The 20,818-nt window shown below is 34.3% G+C and overlaps 2 protein-coding genes across 3 annotated transcripts; both read left to right on the top strand.

The window, feature by feature from the left end:
* Positions 1-114: 114 nt before the first annotated feature.
* LOC140957615 (F-box/LRR-repeat protein 12) lies at positions 115-2,605 on the top strand. Of its 2 annotated transcripts, none has more exons than XM_073414943.1 (2): positions 115-341; positions 1,032-2,605. In XM_073414943.1, exon 2 carries the CDS (start codon positions 1,293-1,295, stop codon positions 2,463-2,465), a length of 1,173 nt encoding a protein of 390 aa, XP_073271044.1. In that variant the 5' UTR covers positions 115-341; positions 1,032-1,292; the 3' UTR covers positions 2,466-2,605. The 2 variants fall into 2 exon arrangements, with proteins under 2 accessions (XP_073271044.1, XP_073271045.1); XM_073414944.1 differs by having other exon boundaries at positions 115-358.
* Positions 2,606-12,031: 9,426 nt separating this feature from the next.
* LOC140957407 (uncharacterized) lies at positions 12,032-17,993 on the top strand. The gene is made up of 7 exons (XM_073414640.1): positions 12,032-12,438; positions 13,125-13,224; positions 14,289-14,354; positions 15,106-15,220; positions 16,013-16,095; positions 17,031-17,092; positions 17,519-17,993. The coding sequence occupies exons 1-7, from the start codon at positions 12,191-12,193 to the stop codon at positions 17,622-17,624; spliced, it is 780 nt and encodes a 259-aa protein (XP_073270741.1). The 5' UTR covers positions 12,032-12,190; the 3' UTR covers positions 17,625-17,993.
* Positions 17,994-20,818: the final 2,825 nt, after the last annotated feature.

The raw sequence follows: 20,818 nt of genomic DNA, 5'->3' as shown, positions 1-20,818 counted from the left end.
AAATTAATATTTTAAAAAAAATCATATCATTTCCTTGAATGTGCCAAGTTGAATATATTATCAATCAAATCTAAAAACAAGGGGCCAAAAATGAAGTTAATGGTGGAATAATTGTCATTATCAAATGTTCAGGCCTTAACCTTGCCCTAATTTTTAAATTTCTCCCCCCCTTTTTTTTTTTTACCGGATAATGATCTTAGAAATTCAAAACATTTGATTGATGGTTTGCTGCAAATCATCCAATGAACTTAGTCGACGGTTTCTGTTACATCCTCGAGTCAAGAATTCTTACAAGTTGTGGTCACCCTTGGTGAAAACAACATCCCCTCATTTTCGTCTCAGTAATTTTCTCAATTTGGTAGTCGTGTTTTTAATTAAGCTCTTGAATTGTTGTTTCTTTTCCTTTGGCTATTGGGAATTGATGCTTACTGAATCGACCTTTTTTATGCTTTCTAGGTTCTTGAATTTTAAATTCTCATCGGGATTTGATTGTAATCAAATATGTTTGTAGTAGATAATTCATCTCGATATTTATCAATGGATTTGAAGTGAATCTGATTTTCTATGCTTCTCTTTCGATCTTGTTTGTTGGTACTATGATTCTGTGGAGCTAATATGCAAGGCTGTGAAGTCCGCCAGGTGTGATGAACCATATATTTTGTCAATCTTAAGCAGAATTATTTACTTTCGACTGGAACTGGGATTCTACTTGGTAAAATGCAGTAATTTTAAGTTGATGAACCTCATCAAGGGGCTTATCTCTTCAGAAAAATTGGCTTACGCCATGTGTGTATATTATTTGGTCAATGTCATTCTCGTGTGGTATAAATACGTCTGAAGATGTATTGAAGTGTTGACACTTGACTATTTAGTGAATTAGGACCATTTCTGGCAACAGCTTTATCATTGTACATTCTATGTGCCTTAATATATCAGCGTGCTATGCTCGCTTCTTCTTTTATTCATTCAATCAATGTTATGATTGTTTATAGTTTTATGTGACCAGTTTGTTTCTTTCTCAATCTTTGCAGTTATATCTGGCAACTTTCTTCTACTTGAACCATCTATCATTGTTGAACTTTTGGCTTAGGTTCCAAGTATAACAGATTTATTAACATGGATTATGTCATTTCGTTTTCGCTATCCCAAATAGTTTACTTAAGTTGATTAGGTGTACCATCTTCCTGCTCTTGTGGACATCTCATTGTTATAATGTGGACTCTGGAGACTTGATTGCACTTGTCTTAAATATTTGGGCATTGCAACCTTTTAAAGACTTATAGCGTGTCAATATGACCAGTGATCCAATCATTCCGTCAACATCCGTCCTCCAACTTCCTGACGATTGCTTATATTTTATTTTTCAAAATCTTGACTGTTGTTCTGATCGTGAATCATTTGGACTAACTTGTCGTCGGTGGCTTCACATTCAAAATTCCTCTCGTCGATCTTTGCAATTCCATTGTTCGCTCACTTGTCTAAGGATTGTCTCACAAGTCCTCCCTTCAACCAAGATCCTTCCCTCCCATCTGCACCAGTTACTCCGTCGTTTTCAGCAGCTACAGTCGCTATCACTATCTGGGTGTACCGAGCTCCCTGATTTAGGTTTATCTGCGTTGCTTCACTATGGCTCAAAGTTGCAGAGCTTGCATCTAGATTGTTGTTTTGACATAACAGATCACGGGCTTTCCATCATTGCACATGGCTGCCCTTCTTTGACAACCATTAGCCTTTACCGGTGCGACATTACTGATATTGGATTGGAAGTACTCTCTAAATCTTGTGTCGCACTAAAAGATGTCAATATCTCGTACTCTGTACTTGTTTCCGATCACGGGATTCGTGCTCTCACCCAAAATTGCCGCCATCTTCGAGCTATCAACATATCTCACTGCAGAAATATAAGTGGTGTTGGCTTTCAAGGATGTTCAAATACTCTAGTTTACTTAGAAGCCGATTCGTGTAAGCTTGAGCCGGAAGGAATACAGGGCATAGTTAGTGGTGGTGGCTTAGAGTACTTAAACATTTCCAACTTAATCTGGAGCATAGACGGTCACGGATTGGCATCGATGGATTCTGGATATCTTTCCCAACTCAGAGTGCTGAATCTTCGGCTGTGCAGAACCATTGGGAACGAAGCTATAGTGGCAATTTCAGTGGGGTGTCCACTGCTTCAAGAGTGGAACTTGGCTCTGTGCCATGAAGTTAGATTGGCAGGATGGGCATCAATCGGGTCGAACTGCGGTAAATTGGAGCGTCTTCATGTGAACCGGTGCCAGAACCTCTGTGATCAGGGTTTGCAATCTCTGAGAGAGGGCTGCAAAAGGATGCAGCATTTGTACTTGAGTCGATGCAGAAGGTTGAGCTTGACAGCTATTGAGATGTTCAAGTGTTTGAGAAGTGACGTGAAGATTGTGGATGATGAAATTATGTGCATTGCGCCTGCTTCGGCCTTCAGGTCATAGCTGGTACAAATAATATTAATTTTGTTTGGAAACTTGACTACCTCTTATGTCCCCGTCTTTTTACTATGTATTTCCTGTTTGTTTTTATAATTTTTGCAGTATAAATGTCAAATACATTAAGCATAAGACAGATGAATGCCAAGAACTCATTTCCTGTGTTGTTAACATTTAGGCTTTTTTGAGATATTGAGCCAAATTTAGAAAACATTTTATGAACTCAAACCTGTGAATAATGAAAAAAATAAGAATCATCTCTGTTCTTTTATCACTTCAAATATCTTCACCCTAACTTTTTCTAGAAAACCATGGCCGACGGGAAAAGGTTAGAGTTCTCTCCATTTTTAAATCTCCCTTCGGAGTCTTCCATTTCTGCTGAGCCTTGGCGACTCCTTGGCCAAATCGAAAACTAGTTTTCAGCGAGTGTCGTCCAGTCACTGTCGGCCCTCTCCATGGAATGACCGGCTCTGCACCATCGAATATGTTTGGTTAAATGGGATAAAATTATTTTTGTTCATAAAAAACTATTTTATTTTGGTTCGGTCTAATCCTAAAATAATTATTGCTAACAATTCATGGACAAAAATGTCAAAAAATATCTTATTTCAAATTTTACTTCACTAACATAAAATTCTTCAACTTTCGTTCAATATAATCTCATTTTCTTTTATTCTCAAATTTTTTTCTAATTTGCTAATGCTAGAAACTTTACTCTTATTTGTTCATCTATTTTTTCTAAAAACAATAATATTTATGTATTATATATTATAAATGCATCGCGTGTGCTTGAAAACCAGTATTAATAATATTTTGGAAAAAAACAATCACAAATTAAAATCTATCCATTTTTATTCAATTAATAATTAATAAAAAATAAAAATTATAATTGTGTATTTTCATATTAAACATATTATAATAGAATAAAATCATTTCAATATTAAATTATTAGAAACAAAATTATTAACAAATTAATTATTATTTAAGAAAAAAATATAATTATATTATTAATAACATATATTTATAAATAGCCATATAATGGCGGAGTAGTTCTGCGACGGGTTTATTTAAACTCGAGACTTGTCTTAGACCCATTTATGGACCCCATTTCACCAAATCTAACCCTCTCCGAACGAGACGAATTTAATATGAGACCGAGTTTTCGTCTTATTGTTATCCCTAATTATACATCTTTATTTAATCAAGTATTTGGCTCGCATTTTAAAAATTACTAGCAACAATTTGCACGCGTGCATATATGTGATATTTTTTGTGTACATTATTTTGTTATTTTTAATTAAATATTTTTCTTATAATAATTTTTATATTATAATGATACAATAATTTTAAAATTAAAAATTTTGGATAATATTAAAGAAAAATCTTAGTGGCTTTAATTTTTTTTTTTTTTGANAAGTATAGATAATATAGATACAAGTATCACATTGCACGCGCAACGTGTTTATATTGTTGGAATAATTATCTAATCACGATTTTTATTATTTAAAAACAATAAAATTTCATATTTTGTTATCAGGAATGCTAAAAACATCTAAAAATTTAAAACTCTAGATAAAGATGTAACTGAATTTTAAAATATATTGATTAAGATAAAATTGAACGATTCAATAAAAAAAAGCAATTTTAGAAAAGAAAAAAAAAGTTAAAGAAGTTTCATCAACGAATTCTTTAAATAAGACCCCATTAAATCAAATATAATAAATATGAAGGCATCTAATTTAATTAATTAACTGGCGTACTCAGCACACAAATATAGTGTGACGTCTCACACGCTTTAATCGTACTCTTTTTTTTTTTTTTAAAGTCGCTTTAATCGTACTTATTCATTTATTTAATGCAGAATCTTTTATTTTTTCAATGTGCTCGTGAATTTCTACACAACTATATATGTATTTACTCAAATGCATATAATATAATCTAAAGTTAACACATCCAAATAACCCAAAAATTCCCGTAACTCTAAAGCTGCATAAAATTTCATATAAAATGCTATAAAATTTAACAATTAACACCATATAAACTTTTTTAAAGCACCAAAAACCTCCTTAAACATGTTTTTCAAATCCAATCAATAATTCGTTCATACAAAACTCGAAAATCACTTAAATAAATTGTCCATTCCTAAAATAATTTATTCAAGCATGAACTCAAATAAAAAATGCACGACACCATTAACTCGCGGAGGAGGTTTCTCATACAATTGCGTCATGCATATACCTCGCCTCCTCGACTAGTCCTCCATGTGTCCATCGCCTAAATCATTAGCTCTGTCATTTTCACCTGTATCATCCAAGCATAGTTAATCTAAAGACTCAACAAAAATATTCAAATACTAATAGATAGGTAATAAAATTGTATAACATGTGTGGGACATTACCGTACATAAAGATATAGTTTGCTTCACTTTTACATGGTCAAATGTAATGCAAATGTGGTAACCATCATTATAGTACATGCTAAAACATCAATAATCTTGTAAATAGTTGTGCAACCTAAGTATATCATTTGGTACAGCTCGCACTAGCCGGAGTCAATACACGTCCGTACCATCCATGCTTTTTGGAAAGGCCCTCTCGTAGCTCATCTAGGGGCACCAATCTCGTACTGTCACCACAAATATACATAAAACATCATAAAATAACATTTCATGCTCGTGTATCTCATGCACATAGATGTTTCATACTTTTAAGAACGTGAAGCTATTTACATGAAAAGTAAACATGTCCCATAATTTTTCATAACATATCATGCTTTCATACTTAAAATAACGTTCGTGAATAGAAAACTTAGACCATTATGCAGTATATAAATCTGGTGAGCCATGTATGTCTTTCCCTACATTCCCGACGGTACTTCGCATCAAGCACACAATATCACGCAGGCAGATCTACGTGTGCACCAACTCCATCACCACGCCATCATTTTTTCGTTTGTTACCTAAAATATTTTTTTCCCAACCTACTCTTGGATTCACGTTGGGCGGCCCTAGAAATGGGTTAGATAGACTAAAACTGTCCAACCCACGTCCGGAGAAACGCGAGTGTATCCCTGGGCGTGGGTTACGCGGACGTGCAAACACGAACACTACGAACCCTTTTCTCCATCACCCAATGCACACGCTAAACACAATTTAAACCCATTAAAAAAAACCTCTCAGTTAACATCAAAACGCATTTTGAACTCATAATCATGCTTCTCTCCAACCCTTACAACCAAACTTAGATTTCTGGCTCGTCGGGAATGGCTTAAGCTTCACATACACACATCATCATACATCTTTCTTAATTTGGTTTTACAATATAATATCATTATACGTGGATCATAATCAAATATAATATATATTGATTGGATACCACATCAACAATTGAATGATACTTGCCTTGTTCTTTTCGATAGATAATATGAACTTTGAGAACACGATTCTATCCTCCAAACGAAAGAACCACACTAAAATATTCCTGAATTTAAAATTGAAAATTTTGAAACCTAAGGGAGTAGGAAGACGACGTGAACGACTGATAGGGGAAGGGTTTTCCTGATTTTCTTTGAACTTCTATTACGTATTCATATTTAGGTTAGTGGCCCGGAAAACGGCCTACAGGTCTAATGAGATAACCATTTTTATCGTACATATAATTTAATAAAATTCCAGACATGAAAACATGAATAATTATTTTTCATAAACTTCCTCGTTTGTATAGTCTCGATTTCTTCGTCTCGTATTATGCCACATACATGAAAGACATCAAGACTATATCTTCACACAACATACATATAAATTCACAATTTAAATATTTAAATACATAGATTCACATAATTAAATAAATAAACTATTTAAAAAATCTCTCTTGAGTTGGTTAATGGATGTTGGACATTACAATTCTTCCATCTTAAATGAATTTCGTCATCGAAATTCGACTCACCAAATAACTCAGGATAACAATTGTGTATATATGATTCAGTCTGCCAAGCAGCTTGTTCTATCAATTGGTTCCGCCATAGGACTTTGACCATGAACTCTGGAAAAATTTGGCGGCGAGGTAACTCCGTACGCTCAAGTTCCAATTTTGTATAAGAGCTTGAAAGGTCCAATGTACCTTAGGCTGAGCTTTCCTTCCAAATCTCATCACCCATTTCATAATTGGCGCCACAATACCCACTATATGTGTTGCAATATCTGGCCCTAATTACTGTGAGCACAAGTACACATTCAACATCATAAAAATAACAAGTTCATGCTCATGTATCTCGTGTCATAGGCATTTCATGCTTATAAAAACTTTAAGCTATTTACAAGAAAAGTAAACCACGCCCCATAAATTTTCATAAAATATCATGCTTTCATACTTAAAATAGTCCGTAAATAGAAAACTTAGACCATCGTGTAGTACATATAACTAACGATCCATGTAAATTATTCCCTATATTTCCGACGGCACTTCATGCATTAAGCACAGAATATCACATAGGCAGACCCATGAGCGCACCCACACTAGTGTCCCTTCGTTTGTGACCTAGGAAATTTTCCTCCCAACCCATACTCAGAAGAACGCTAACGTGCCCCCTGTGGGTTACACAAACTAAAAATGTTCCAACCCACATTGGTAGGCATGCTGGCATGCCTCTAGCCGTGGGTTTCATGGACTCAATTATTTCTCAACCCATGCTCGGAGGTACGCGAGTGTACCCATAGGCGTGAGTTGCATGGATGTGTAAACGTGAACAATACAAGCCTTTTTTATCCTTCGTCTGACGAACACATGCTAAACACAATTCAAACCCATGAAATAAACCCTAAATTAACATTGAAACACCCCTTCAAACCAGCAATCATGCTTATCTCAAACCTTTACAACAAAACACTAGCTAATACCGAACATATAACATCTCAAGAAAATCAAATTCTGGAATGGACTGAGACTCAACATTCCTGGAGCTCTGAAGATAAGAGAATTTATGGTCATGATAATAATAGAAAGTGGCTTAAGACTCCTAATAAGCAAGAAAAGACAAAATTTCAATCCTCGGGATCCAACATCACATGATGACTCTGCAGTCATCAGTCAGTTAGAGATGGACGCACATGAGCTGTCCATGAGAGTTAATATTATGAGAACAAAGCTCCAGCTGATTCTGTGTTTCGTATTTTTCCTTCGCAAGCGCACGATTGTCAAGTTTTAATATATGTGAGTAAAGTATCGTTCACAAGAGGAGTGTGTATGTAAAAAAAATATATCAGTGCTTGTAATTAAAATAGTCACGACTTTATTTAGAAAAATCAATAAAGGGTTTGGTTTACTGAAAATGAATTAATTACAAATAAATATTAATCTAATCACCGAATCGAGAAAATATAAATGAGAGAAAATATCTAGATGAGTGATTTTACTAAGTTTCCACGATAATTATTCTCGGTTGAATTTATATTCATGAATTTCAATTATTTAATGACCAAAAACACTTAATTATTTTATTCTCCCTTTCACAAGTGACGAATAAATTGTATCATTCAAGCTTCGATCCAAACATTTCTAATAAGAATATAAGTTTAAATGATAAATGCAAACGATGTTCTTACCTAGGCCTCGCTAAAATTATACGCCTTCCGAACGGTATAAACATTCAACGATGTGTCTCTAATGATCTATAATCTTAGTCCCTCTCTTGAGTTGTAGAATTAATCAGAAAACAAAAAATTTATGGCCAGTAAACTGACATCGATTAAAAAGAAAGAAACCCAATTAAATCAAAAAGGAATTCGATCACATAAACAATCGAGTCAAATTATCGTATCAACAAAGCTACGTCGTCTTCTAGAATAGATAATTTAGTTCATAACAAAATCTAAACAAAAACAAATCATGTTTGAAGGTTTAGACATCGCAACACAAGAAATAAAAAAGACGAAAGAATTAGATGACAAATCAGAAGTGGCGTCTCTGTCCCCAGATTCGTCGTTCTTCATCTTCGTGATCAATCCTTGCGCTCCAGATCGTCTCCAAGTGTATGCTCTTGTTTCTCACATGAATTCTCTCAAGAAAACAGCTGTGTCCCCTTTTCTTACCCAAGTCTCCTTTTTTTAATATCCACAAGTCCTCTGAAACTTGGATTTTTCACGCCTCTTGCGCGCAGTTGCTCGTGTCATCGCGCAGTCACGCACCAGCTCCTGGAGTTCTGCGGCTATCTGTGCACGCGGTTGCGCGTGATGTGGCACGGCTGCGTGCGCAATTCTATCTGTTCTGCTGCTAATCTGTGCGCGCGGTTGCGCGTGATGTGGCTCGGCCGCGCGCGCGCCTTTGGTCTTTTTTCTGCACATCTGCGAGCGCGGTTGTGCGTATACTAGCGTGGCCGCGCGCGCCTTTCTGGATGCGTGGTGGTTTTCCATGCGCGCGCTCTTCGGTTTTCATTGCATCATTGTGGATTTAGTTCATCAACCGTTCGACATAAAAAAATGCCCCTAATCGCCATCAGTGGTTTATCTCCTACATGACACAAAAACATAAAAACAACAAAAACCAAGCATAATTCTGTCCGAGACTAACATAATTCAAATGGATTCTCGTATAAAATACGTGCAAATCTTGCACTTATCACTCTGCCTATTGAAGAACTTAATGAAGAAAGTCCTTCAAATCACATGGATCTGGGGGAACAAATCAACCAGTTCGATAGGGAAGAAGAAATGATGACTCGAGCTGACGAGACTAACATCTGATCTCTTCATTGATCAGATTTTTAAAGATGTTTTGGACCAACAACAAGGTGAACAACTTAAGGAAGACTCGATGCTTTCGCAATTTTCAGAAGATATTCTTGAAATTTCGCTGCTTACAACAACAGAAATGGAACAACACGATTATTCCTGAAATATTTCCAACATCTGCTCCAGAGACTGATGCACTGATCACAATGGTCATACCACGACAATCAGTAGCAATAATGGATTCCAAGTTTAACGTTGCATCCCCAACAGAACAGACAAGTGTCTCGCCTCTTCAACAGATCGATGCAAAATGTAGCATCTTCAACTCAGCTCCCATCGATTGATGAGCTAATTCAAAACGTGTTTCAAATTCTGTCCATCATTACTCCACAAAAGCAACCAGCTCAAGAAGAATAATAATAATTACAGATACCAACATAACATATCGTTGATGACCCTGAACCGCAAATACCTACATCCATTCAAGCAGAACAAGAAGCACCTGCACTTGAACTGACACACACTTCCCCACCAATCTCACCTCCAAAGTTCCAAGATCAAGTGCAAGGATATGATCTAGAATTTCCATAATTTAATGGAATGTATTTCATTCATCAATCACCGATGAATATGCGTAATGATATCACTAGAGTTGGGGCATAATAGATGACAACTTCTTTGGATCTTGGTCTTTTCAAGAAAAATATTTATGAACAAATTATCGAAGTGCTCAAAATTAGAATACGCACTCAAGTCAGATATATGAACATGAACATGCTCAAAACAGGCATACTGTTGATCTTATTTGCCGAATTGAGAAGAAAAAAGTTGTGCTGACAGCATGTATTGAAACCCTTGGAACTCAGATATCCGAGATAGTTACATTGTTACAAAGTGGAAAGGGTGGTGTCAAAAAGGGAAAAAAGCCAAAATAACAAGACAAATCTAAACTTTCTTCCTCGTCATCTCAGCACAAGAAGCCACATGGTGGAAGTTCTGGTGGTCGTGGTCGTGGTCATCATCACAGCAGCTCAAGTAGCACATACAAAACAAGCCACACCTCTCATCACACGTTCAAGAAAAGATAAACCATAAGATAGAACTCTTATAGAATTTTCATGTTTTAATGTTGCATTTTGATGATTTCAAAACTAGGTTGTCTATTATAAATAAGATATAATAACATATAAAACGGAGAAATTGTTAAAGATTTATATCTAAATTTTGGTGATCACAAACTAAACTGATCTAACTTAAACTTATATTACTGAAGATTATTAAACTGAACTAAACAATACAATGATCAACCTACACTGTTACCACCTAAAATGAACATACATATCGAGTTGTTCAACAATTTCGATCTGATAGAGTTTCTTCATCAGCAAAACATGAACCAAGTTGTTCGAATAGGACATATCAACATAAAGACCAGTATGTCAACATTCTCTATAGACAAACAGCCTATCTACAGGTTTATAATAAAGTTGTCAACAATAATAAAAAAAAGATATGTTGGTTACTGATTTCAACTAGTGTCCAATGAATTTGGATTGGACAATACTATATTTGACAAAATAACAATGACACGTGACAATATATGCATAAATGTCGGGTATCCAGTGCATCTGTGAGTACAATATATATTTATTGACATTATGGACCAACACCTATAAATAAAGAATTCATTAAGACTGAATATTTTTGAAAAACTGCTACTAATTTATCAATCTTCATCAAACATTCAAAACGCACAGAATCCCTCAAAAGCTTCATCTTTAAGTTATTCTTGCACACACTAAGTTTCTCATCATTTCGATTAAGGATCAATATTGTGCACTTTGTAGTCTTACTTATCGTTTTTTGTGAGAATCATTTGTAACAATCAAAAAATTGTTTCAGAACAAATCAAGTTGAAGAAAACAGTGCTACGAGTTTTAGCTCTTTAGGGTTGTGGAACTGAGTTGAAGTGAGTTTATACTAGTTGTTTACTGATCAAATTTTCTATTGGAATTTTTCTGGAAACATAAGAAGAGAAGAAGACGTAGAAGCGTAGCCTTTGATCTTCCATAAACAACTTCTTGTCTCTTTATTTACTACTATTTACTTGTGCTGCTAAGACTAACATATGTCTTATAAGTCTGCTGATAAAAACTGAGTTGTTGATTTTATATCATACTCAGTAATTTGAGCAGATTTCGCACTTATAATTTATTTCTAGTAGCTCAAATTACTCAGTCTGCTTGAAATATTGATTTGAGCTGTTAACACATTTTAAGTTTAGCTTTATTTGCTATAGTTTGCATAACAATTCATTTACATAATCTATGTAATTTTCAATCTTAACACAAACATTAAATTTTTTAGTCGTCCTTTAAGCAAATAGACCAAAATACCCATTACTTTACCATTTAATAAAAATTACCATACAACTGCATTTTAATAAATTTATAATCGAGTTAATTATCATATCCAAGTTTATCGCCATCTCAAAATCTATCAAAATATTTTTCTCATTATCTGTACTTTTGAATTTATCAAAAGGATAATATATTTTATTTTTAATCAGATTTAATAATTAAATATTCTAAAAGAATTAATTAAACTAGAAAATCTACATGCATAAAAATCGAGAAAAATAAATTTTTTCGTTCCTTTATTATAATACTTTTGTAAATATCATCAATTTAATTATTATGAAAAAAAATTATCTGAAGCAAAAGGGTGTTAATATGAAAATTAGTCGAAAATATGGGGAAAAATTGAAGTCGATTTCGAAATGTAAGGACCAGGATGAAATTTAAATCCGCTCTTTACACCAGTTCCATCAGATAGTATCTTCATTCAGTCCCTAAATATTTGTATGATTATTTGTTAATCCAGATAATCTCATCTATTCACGTTTCTCGCGCGTACCAGAATAATCGTTATCGAATCCGATTTGGGAATATAATTGATTTGAATCGAATCGAAATTCCGATTTCTTGGTTGTTGATTAGGAATTTTCATGGCCGCTAGTGCTACCCCTTCAGGGGGTCAGAGTGACCATAATAATGGAAATATCAACAACGGGAATTGCAGCGGTGGAGGTAAGGAGAATGCAAATGGTGATGCCGTCAAGAGTAACGGCGGTGGTCTTTCGGTGGCGGAAAACTCTGCGGCGGGGCCAGCTCAGACCACCCTCCGCCACAATCCTGGCATATCTCTAGATTGGACCCTCGAAGAACAGTCTACCCTCGAAGATTTACTTGCGAAGTTAGCTTCTTCCTGATTCTTTCTTTCTCCGTGGCAATTATGTCTCTCCATACCTCTGTATGTTTTGATTGCTGTTTATTTTTCAACATGTTTACGGGTTGTTTTGATGCGTTTTTTATGCTACGGCTCAAATTTCCTTCAATTTCGGTGTTCGTCCGGTTATGGAATTAATTGTAATGAAATATTGACCATGCATTGGGTTCTTATCGGTCTGGTTATGGAAATTATTGTAATGAAATATTGACCATGCATTGGGTTCTTATCGGATGTGTGTGTGGGCTAAAGAGATATCATCCACTTCAATCAATTCTTTAATTTCACTGCTCAAATGTTGATCTTCCACTGGCTTGGGTTCCAACGTTTTGTAACCTCTATGTATTCAGGACTGTACTCTGAGCACAGTTTTGTTTATACTATCCGTTTGGTCCAAGTGACCAAGTCAATTTCAGCACTAACTCGGAGCCGCCTAATCCATTATTTGATTCATCCGTAAACCCATGAAATTTAGATTAGAAATGGATGCAAGTGCAAATTTGACTTCGTTTGGTTGGAAAAGCTACCATATGATGATTGAAATGGCAGAAAATGCACTTGCCTACCTGTGACCAGCAGTGATCTCTTGGTCACAATATCTTTTGTTGCATTGACTCGATGTTAATGTCATTTCTATCATCGCTCTTTTCCAGATATGCCTCAGAAACCATAGTAGTTCGATATGCTAAAATTGCCCAGGCATTACAAGAGAAGACAGTTCGCGATGTTGCGTTACGTTGCAGATGGATGAACGTGAGCTCTTTTTTCCCATTTTTTTTGGTTCTTTTAATTTGCTTCTTTTGATCTGTTATTGTGATATTCCACAATCAGATTATCTGACACTAAAAGTTCGGCATTGTAGGATTCTTTTTCTGCCGAATTGGTTTTCAAGACATCAAATATAAATCAAAATTTATTACTAGCCTTGAGCCATGCTGGCTAGCTAAATCTTTTCACTTCATATTTGTCCCTAGAGAGAAGAAAAAATAGAGTAAGCCCTTGTAGGATATGGTGTCACAGACAAGATTTCTTGACTCCGATGGAATGTAAGAAGTTCAATTGTTGTATATTTTATTCAAAAGATCACTATCCATGCAAGAAATCATACAAAGACGAGTCTGATGCCCTTCTGTCTCTTTATTATACTAACAGTTAATTTTAAAGTGTCTTGGTGCATTATTCTAGAACCTATCATAGTATAGGTGAATGGACCAAAAAAAGTAGTTCCATATTTTCTTTCATTAATTCACTAGACTTTTTTGTTGGTATATTTTGTTCAATTATGAGGTTGCACTTGCACATGGTGATAAAATTTGACGCAGTTTGTTGCAGAAGAAGTTTGTTGCAGAAGATATATTCTGTGGGGTACAGCAGAGTTGCGGTTGTGTTAAGAAGTTGCGCCATCTGACCTGAAGTTTTCTATGTAGTTTGATTGTTAAGATGGTTAATAATACATTCCCTTGAATGTTTGGGAGAGTTATAAAATCCTGAAATTCGATTGGAGGTGTCAAAGGTCGATTTAACCCCCAGGAGAACAAAACTAGTTTGAAATCTTAAATCTGAAGAGCCTGCATGCTTAATTTTCCATTTTTTTCCTCTTGTATAGGTGGGTGAATTATAATACTAAATCCCAACCGTGTTTGATGAGATGTATTCGATCTGTTTTAGAAGTAAAAAATCTATTTGGATTTGTTTCAATTATGATCAGTGGTGGACTATGGGAAGAAGAGCGTGAGTGAAAGGGATAGCGTGACAAACTGATATTTGTTTTCAGCTAATTCCGGAAATACTGATTTCAATGTTTCAATGTTTGGCAGAAAAAGGAAAACGGAAAGAGAAGGAAAGATGATCAAAATTCTTCAAAGAAAAATAAAGACAAAAAGGTATATTCGTTGTTTCATGCTGTCCTTTTTCATCACCTGTCTATTTAACTACACAATAAATGAGTGCCTCTCTGTTCAACATCTTCAAAATACATTTTTTCATCTAAGAATGGGATTGAAAATTAGTATGACTCTCGTCGTAATTCTTGCATGAAAAGATTGAGCAGAGCAAATGATAATCCCAGGCAGGAATCACTTTATGCATCTACCACCAAGACTTGTTTCTCTAATGGAAAGTTTTCATGATAATTTCTTTTCAAATTGTGATTATTTTCCCATAGCACTGTTTGGCTTGACTGTAAATGATTGTTATGGACATGCACATTTCCTATTTACTAAATCATACGAGTTTTCTCTTTACCCCTCCGAATAATTACAAAATTTTATGATTATTTTCATTGGACATTGACATCTATCATAATGAATAACATTATTTGCACTGGTCTTAGAATTATGGTATCCTAGTTAGAAGGTTTCCTCATTTATAAAAGTTCGAAAAACAGATTATAAATGGTTTAATGGTGTCTGTGTTCTACTTCTCAGGTTGAACTAACAAATAAGAGAGGTGCAAATAATTAGTTTTGAAAAAGTACGGTGTTGTTTTGTTGTTCATTTTCATTTCCCCTGTTTTATGTGGAATAAAAATACTATATTTTAGACATATATAGCGGTTTTAAGAAATTGATATGCCTAGAATTCAAAAGAATTAAATTCACCTCACTTTATATCCTATCCAAATCATTTTTCTCAGGAAAAGACTACAGATTCGTTGCCAAAATCTTCTCAAGTTCCAAATCGCTCCAATGATCCTCCGTATGTTTCTTCAATGATGTCAATGGACAGCGATGATGGAATCTCATACAAGAGTCAGTCCATACTCTTGCCTTTCACTCTAGAAAGAAAGTGATTTTTTTTGTGCCGCATGCTTATTGCTTTTTCTCTGTGGAGCCTTATATGATAATGCATCCTCTGCCAATTTCTATTTTGTCTGGCTATCTGCCTGAAATCATGTGTCTCATGCTTATTGCCTTTTTCTCCGTGGAGCCTTATATGTTAATGCATCCTTTGCCAATTTCTATTTTGTCTGGTTGTCTGCTTGAAATCATGTGTCTCAGTGCTCGCTTTCTCTCAGTTTATAATTGTTTGCAGCTATACTGCACATGGAAGATGATGCATATAAATCAAGCATAAGTAATGCCATCTGCTGGATAATTACCTTTTTTGTGTCATGACTTGATGGAAAAGGGTAACTATAAAAACTGTATCTTCAAAGTGTTATGGTGTATATGGATATTGCTTGTGACATCTCAACTTTCATAATCCAACTGGCATCAAATATACAATCTCATGTCCAGAGAAAAAAATGAGTCTCTCTAAAATGAAATTTCAAACGCCAAGTGGATCTCATTGTAGTTGATATCCTCAATTACAGTTCAATTCCAACTCATCTCTGTTGCTAGAATTTCCTGATAGTTCATCGGATAGTTTTTAGATGATTATAATCACTTAAGATACCATTATGATGAAGTAGACTGTTGAAACTACTGAAGTACGCTCTGTTCTATAGAGCTGATTTATCAAATGACAAAGTTTACTTATATCATCTAGAGGGTGTTATTTTATTTTTTCTTTTTAGAACTTCAAATTTGTGTTTTCAGTGATTGGTGGTACCACTGGACAACTTCTTGAGCAAAATGCTCAGGCCTTGGATCAAATTTCTTCCAACTTTGCTGCTTTCAAGGTACTTGAAGCTTCATATACTTATTTTATTAACTGCAAGGGTCTAAAAGTTGGTAACGATTTGATAGTTTCATGTGTATTTTGATGAATGATATCCACAATGAGAACCAGCATTTCTTTCACTAATAGTATTTTAGCTGTAAACAACTGTGCATACTAATGGAACGTTAAACTCACCATGGCAATTTACTTGGTTTATTTGGTTATGGAATATTATGATGCTGGATGCTTAGATGTAGCAATACCCAATGTTATGTTGTTGAATGCTATCAAATGGTGGATTTCAAATGGCCAAACAATCTTTTTACTCTTGGGGCCTATTTGTTAGGACTTCTGTATTAGAAGAACTTATGAATAAATCAAAATGTTCAAGTGGTTTTTATTCCTAGTAGAGTGTGCTTAAAAACTGCTGAAACATAGATATGAGTTGGAAAAGCATGGAGGAGGCAGCTTCTGTCTCCGAGCTAGTTTTTTAAAATACTATAAAGTAAGAGCTACCATATGAGCTGTTTGCAGACCAAACACAAGTATTTTTTGCATGTGAGTGAAGAAGCCCTTCGTTTAAGTGTTTGCAAATAGGCTCTTAATAAATAGTAAACGTTTCCTGCTTTGCAAGACTGTTGTGGTGTCTTGGAAGGCATAATTTTGGTAATTTTTTGTCGGAACAGATCCCAATAACAGGAAATCGAGTAAGGCTGTTTTTTAAATGCCCGACTAAATATAATGCAGAGATTATGCTGTAATGATAATCATGAATTTGTCGGAATTTTCCATGTTAGTTCTATATGTTACTGATTTCTGGTTTCAGTTAAAATTTAGCTGTAGGCATTCCTCAGCCATTGTCTTAGGTTTTCCATTGGACAGCATGGAACTATGCTTCATCCCTAGATATGATTAATGGTGTTTGACATTTTTTTTGTTCTTTTCTGCATGCAGTTTCATGAGAACATCAATCTCTTCTGTCAAGCTCGAAATAATATCCTTTCTATCTTAAATGAGTACGTCCTGGAGTTTCTACCTATATGTCGATTTAGCTTTTCATTCATTTTGAATTATGCGGGACCATTTGCACAGAATTGCTGCATATATGGACTTTTCTGATGTTTACTGCCTGTTTTCCTCATTATCAACTGCATCTTTTTACCGTATTCTTTGTATACTCTTTATTATTTAATGAATCTTGAATGCACTGCCTTGATAAATAACCATCAATTGATTTCTCCTTGTATTTTTTGTCTTTGGTAGTGATTTGTTCTTGATTCCAATCTATCATCTGTATTTTTTAAATCCTGCCAGAATAATCAGAAGAATGCAGCTTCTCTTATACATGCTCTTGACATACACATTCAATGCAACTGCTAAGATCGTTGTTAATATTGAATCCATAATATTCTAAAAAACCTTGTATGAATTGTGTATTACAGCTGTAGTGACATGCCAGAAGTAATGAAGCAGATGCCGCCACTTCCTGTAAAGCTGAATGAAGATTTGGCTAACACCATTCTTCCTCGAACTACCCTACCAAATTAATCTCGAGGTCCTTGTTAGCTTGCTTCAACTTACGATAATTCTGCCTCTTTCGAGTTTGGCCTCTGAAATACATCTACTGCAAATAAGTTGGCTAAGGTCCGGTCAAGTCCGGTTGAAATTTTCATTAAAGTCGTTTCTTCATTATTTTAGTTCAGTTGTTAGCCTGTTGTTTTCTCCCTTTTCTTTCTTCCAGTTGCTTCAGTTCTCCAAGGAACTAGCTTTTGTAGCATCCAATTGCATTCAGTAGCGTAGAATTGATTTTTAGTTTTTGTAAACTTAGTTAGGGTAAGTCCTTGAATGGTTTTGGAAGTGCTGTCGAGGAAATAATGTTTGTTCTTCTAAATCTACTGTTAATAATTGTCAGGTCAACACACGTTTTGTAGCCCTTGCTGTCACTGTTATTATACAAAAAGAAGAATTGATATGGTTGTGACTCTGTACATGAAGAGAGGCGATATATGTATTTGCCTGGAATTTGGAATTAAGAAACTTCAAATGACAGGATACCGGAGCGTCCAATGGTTGTGTAAAGTCACGTTACGCTACTCAACTTCATTTTCCTACCTTATCGAATTTACAAAGACAAAATTTAGTGTTGGTAAATAGTTGCGTAGCCATAAATTTTCTTGATTAGAACAAAATTTGGATCTGTCATGGGTGAAATTTCACGAATCGTAGCCATCTCCGTTTGCTGGATGGGATTCTCACCCGACGGGCGAATGGTGGGCTCGAGTTGGTTGGGTAGCCGATAGCACACTTAACATGAAAAAGTACTATCTTGGGGGCAATCGTCAGATGCCGTGACACCGGAAACTTCCAACAGGAGTCGACAAATCTCAAACTCATCGATTCAAGGGGTGCAAAATCGAATTTACATGGCTTTCCAAATGATCTACGACAAGCCCACCGTGCTTCTGCTTTACTTGGTCGGACCGCAGGGGCGGTTGCCCGTCTCATCCAATTACGCACTCGTCGACCATCAAGATAGGATCTGCACTTCCTTGAACTACGCTACCGATAAAATATTATTCATGCCAAGTAAATGTGGGATACTAAATTGTGATCTAAAAGGTTACAAGTTAAAATATAGCTACTGCATAGAGCATATGCCAAGTTCATATTTTTGTAAATTTAAATTTATTTATATTTTTTTCGTAAGAAGTTTTGGAGTTATCAATTTATATTTTGATTGATCAATTTTTATTTTACTTTAAAATTATTAAATTTAATGAAAAAATAGTAAAAAAAATCTAGGCATCCATTAAATTTATAAAATATAATTTTTCTAAGGTTTCACATATTATATAATATAGTAAGATTATACACTACTAGGGGGACTTGATAAATGATTGATTCTTTATTGGAAAAAATGTTTAGTAAGAGTAGGCATGGATGGCTTCATATCGTGGTGGATGGTCACATAAGCGTTAATCCATTGTCAATAAATTAAATATGTGCATACTTAACATCATTTGACTAATAAAAAGAGAGGGTAATTTTTAAAATTCTTAAAATAGTGAACCATAATAATATTTTCAAGTATATTTGAGTATATTCAAATATATTTAAAAAGGTTAAAAAATTAAACAAATTATTTTGTTCAATAATCCGTCTTATAAACATTTCCGTCGAATATATACTATCATAGAAATATATATTAAAACAATTATGTGGCTAAGATGTCATTGGAAGACTGGTTCAATAATTTGGCTTAGTGGGGAAGGTTATATTTAATTTGACTTCAATTAAAGGCAATGCGGTTAGTGTATAATTGGAGAGTTAAGGAGAACTAATCATACCTTCAGTACACATGTTTAATGAATTTTGTTTCCAAACTTAACTTCTGAAGTTACATTTCAACATACTAATAAATTATGATTTTATTTTTAGAAAATAAGTTGTTCTACCGAGTTTTTTGTTTGTCAGTTGGCCTTTTGAGAGAAGATATCACCGATCTATGTCTGTTCGATGAGTTAATATGATCTATACGTATAATGAGAAGTAATATTTTTACCATAAAACTAATATTTTTTCTTGAATCGGGTTGAGTCGAATATCTCTCTCACAAAATTAATTAATGAGACAGTTTCACAAGAATTTTTGTGTTTATTTATGTTATAATAAGTATGATAAAGCTCTAGTATAAATTACTATTCCTTCTGTTCTTTTGTTTTTTTTTTTAATGCTTTTTGAACATTGTATGTTGTTGCCAAGCACATTTACTTAATCAAAAACGATAAATCAATCAATTAATTATGCAAATAACCCGCCTAAAAGTTGATTATGTAACTAAGTAATTCTTATTTTTAAGATATATTGTGGTTTGTTCATTCATTTTTTTTATAAAAAAAATCTATACAATTTACCAAATATTCAACGAAAATATTAGGTTTAAGGATAAAAAAGTTTGAAGGAGCAAAATATAGCATTAAAATAGGGGGTAATTAATATGTAATGTATTTAGTATTAAACAAAACTTAGCTCGAGCTCTAGATATTATTATAAAAATCAAATTTAGTACAAGTTGTGGTCTAGTCAAGTACTATAATATAGTATTTTAATGATGAAATTTAGCCTTGTGAAATTGTCTTTTTATCACATATTACCTAGTAATTGATATATCATAGCTTAGACTTTGTATCATATTTCAACTAGAAATAATGAACAAATTTATGGACTTGATATGGGTTAAAATGAGGCGTGGATTTAAAATATTGAATCAGGAATTTGCACAAGTTTTGCATCATCGTTATTAATACTTAATTATCTTGAACATGCATCATATGATATCGATCATAATTCACGATATATCTATGATTCGATATACTGTTCTAATTTCTATTTCATGAGATGAAGTGAATGATATTTTTCCCACCTCTAACCATCTTATATTCATTAACATATTTTTGTTTGTCTTTCTTTTTAAAATTTAATTTTTTAAAGCTAGGTTGCTGTGAAAGAATCTAAGTTGAGAAATCTCTCATAGCGACCGAGCTCTTAGCTATGGCCTCGCCCCAATTAGGCTCGCCTACTAGCTTAGAGAGGGCATGACAATTGTCGAAGACTTTGCCTAGTGAACCCTAAACGTGTGGTCCCCTACCTTCCATGTATGATACCTACTTCATACATGTGTGGTATCATTTTTTTTCTATAAATATTAAGTTTGAGAATTTCAGTACTCTTTATTATATTGA

Source organism: Primulina huaijiensis, chromosome 14 (genome assembly GCF_012295235.1).
Source record: "Primulina huaijiensis isolate GDHJ02 chromosome 14, ASM1229523v2, whole genome shotgun sequence".
Classification (NCBI taxonomy): domain Eukaryota; kingdom Viridiplantae; phylum Streptophyta; class Magnoliopsida; order Lamiales; family Gesneriaceae; genus Primulina; species Primulina huaijiensis.
The sequence above is the reverse complement of the archived record's forward strand: the minus strand, read 5'-3'. Positions and strand labels throughout refer to the sequence as shown.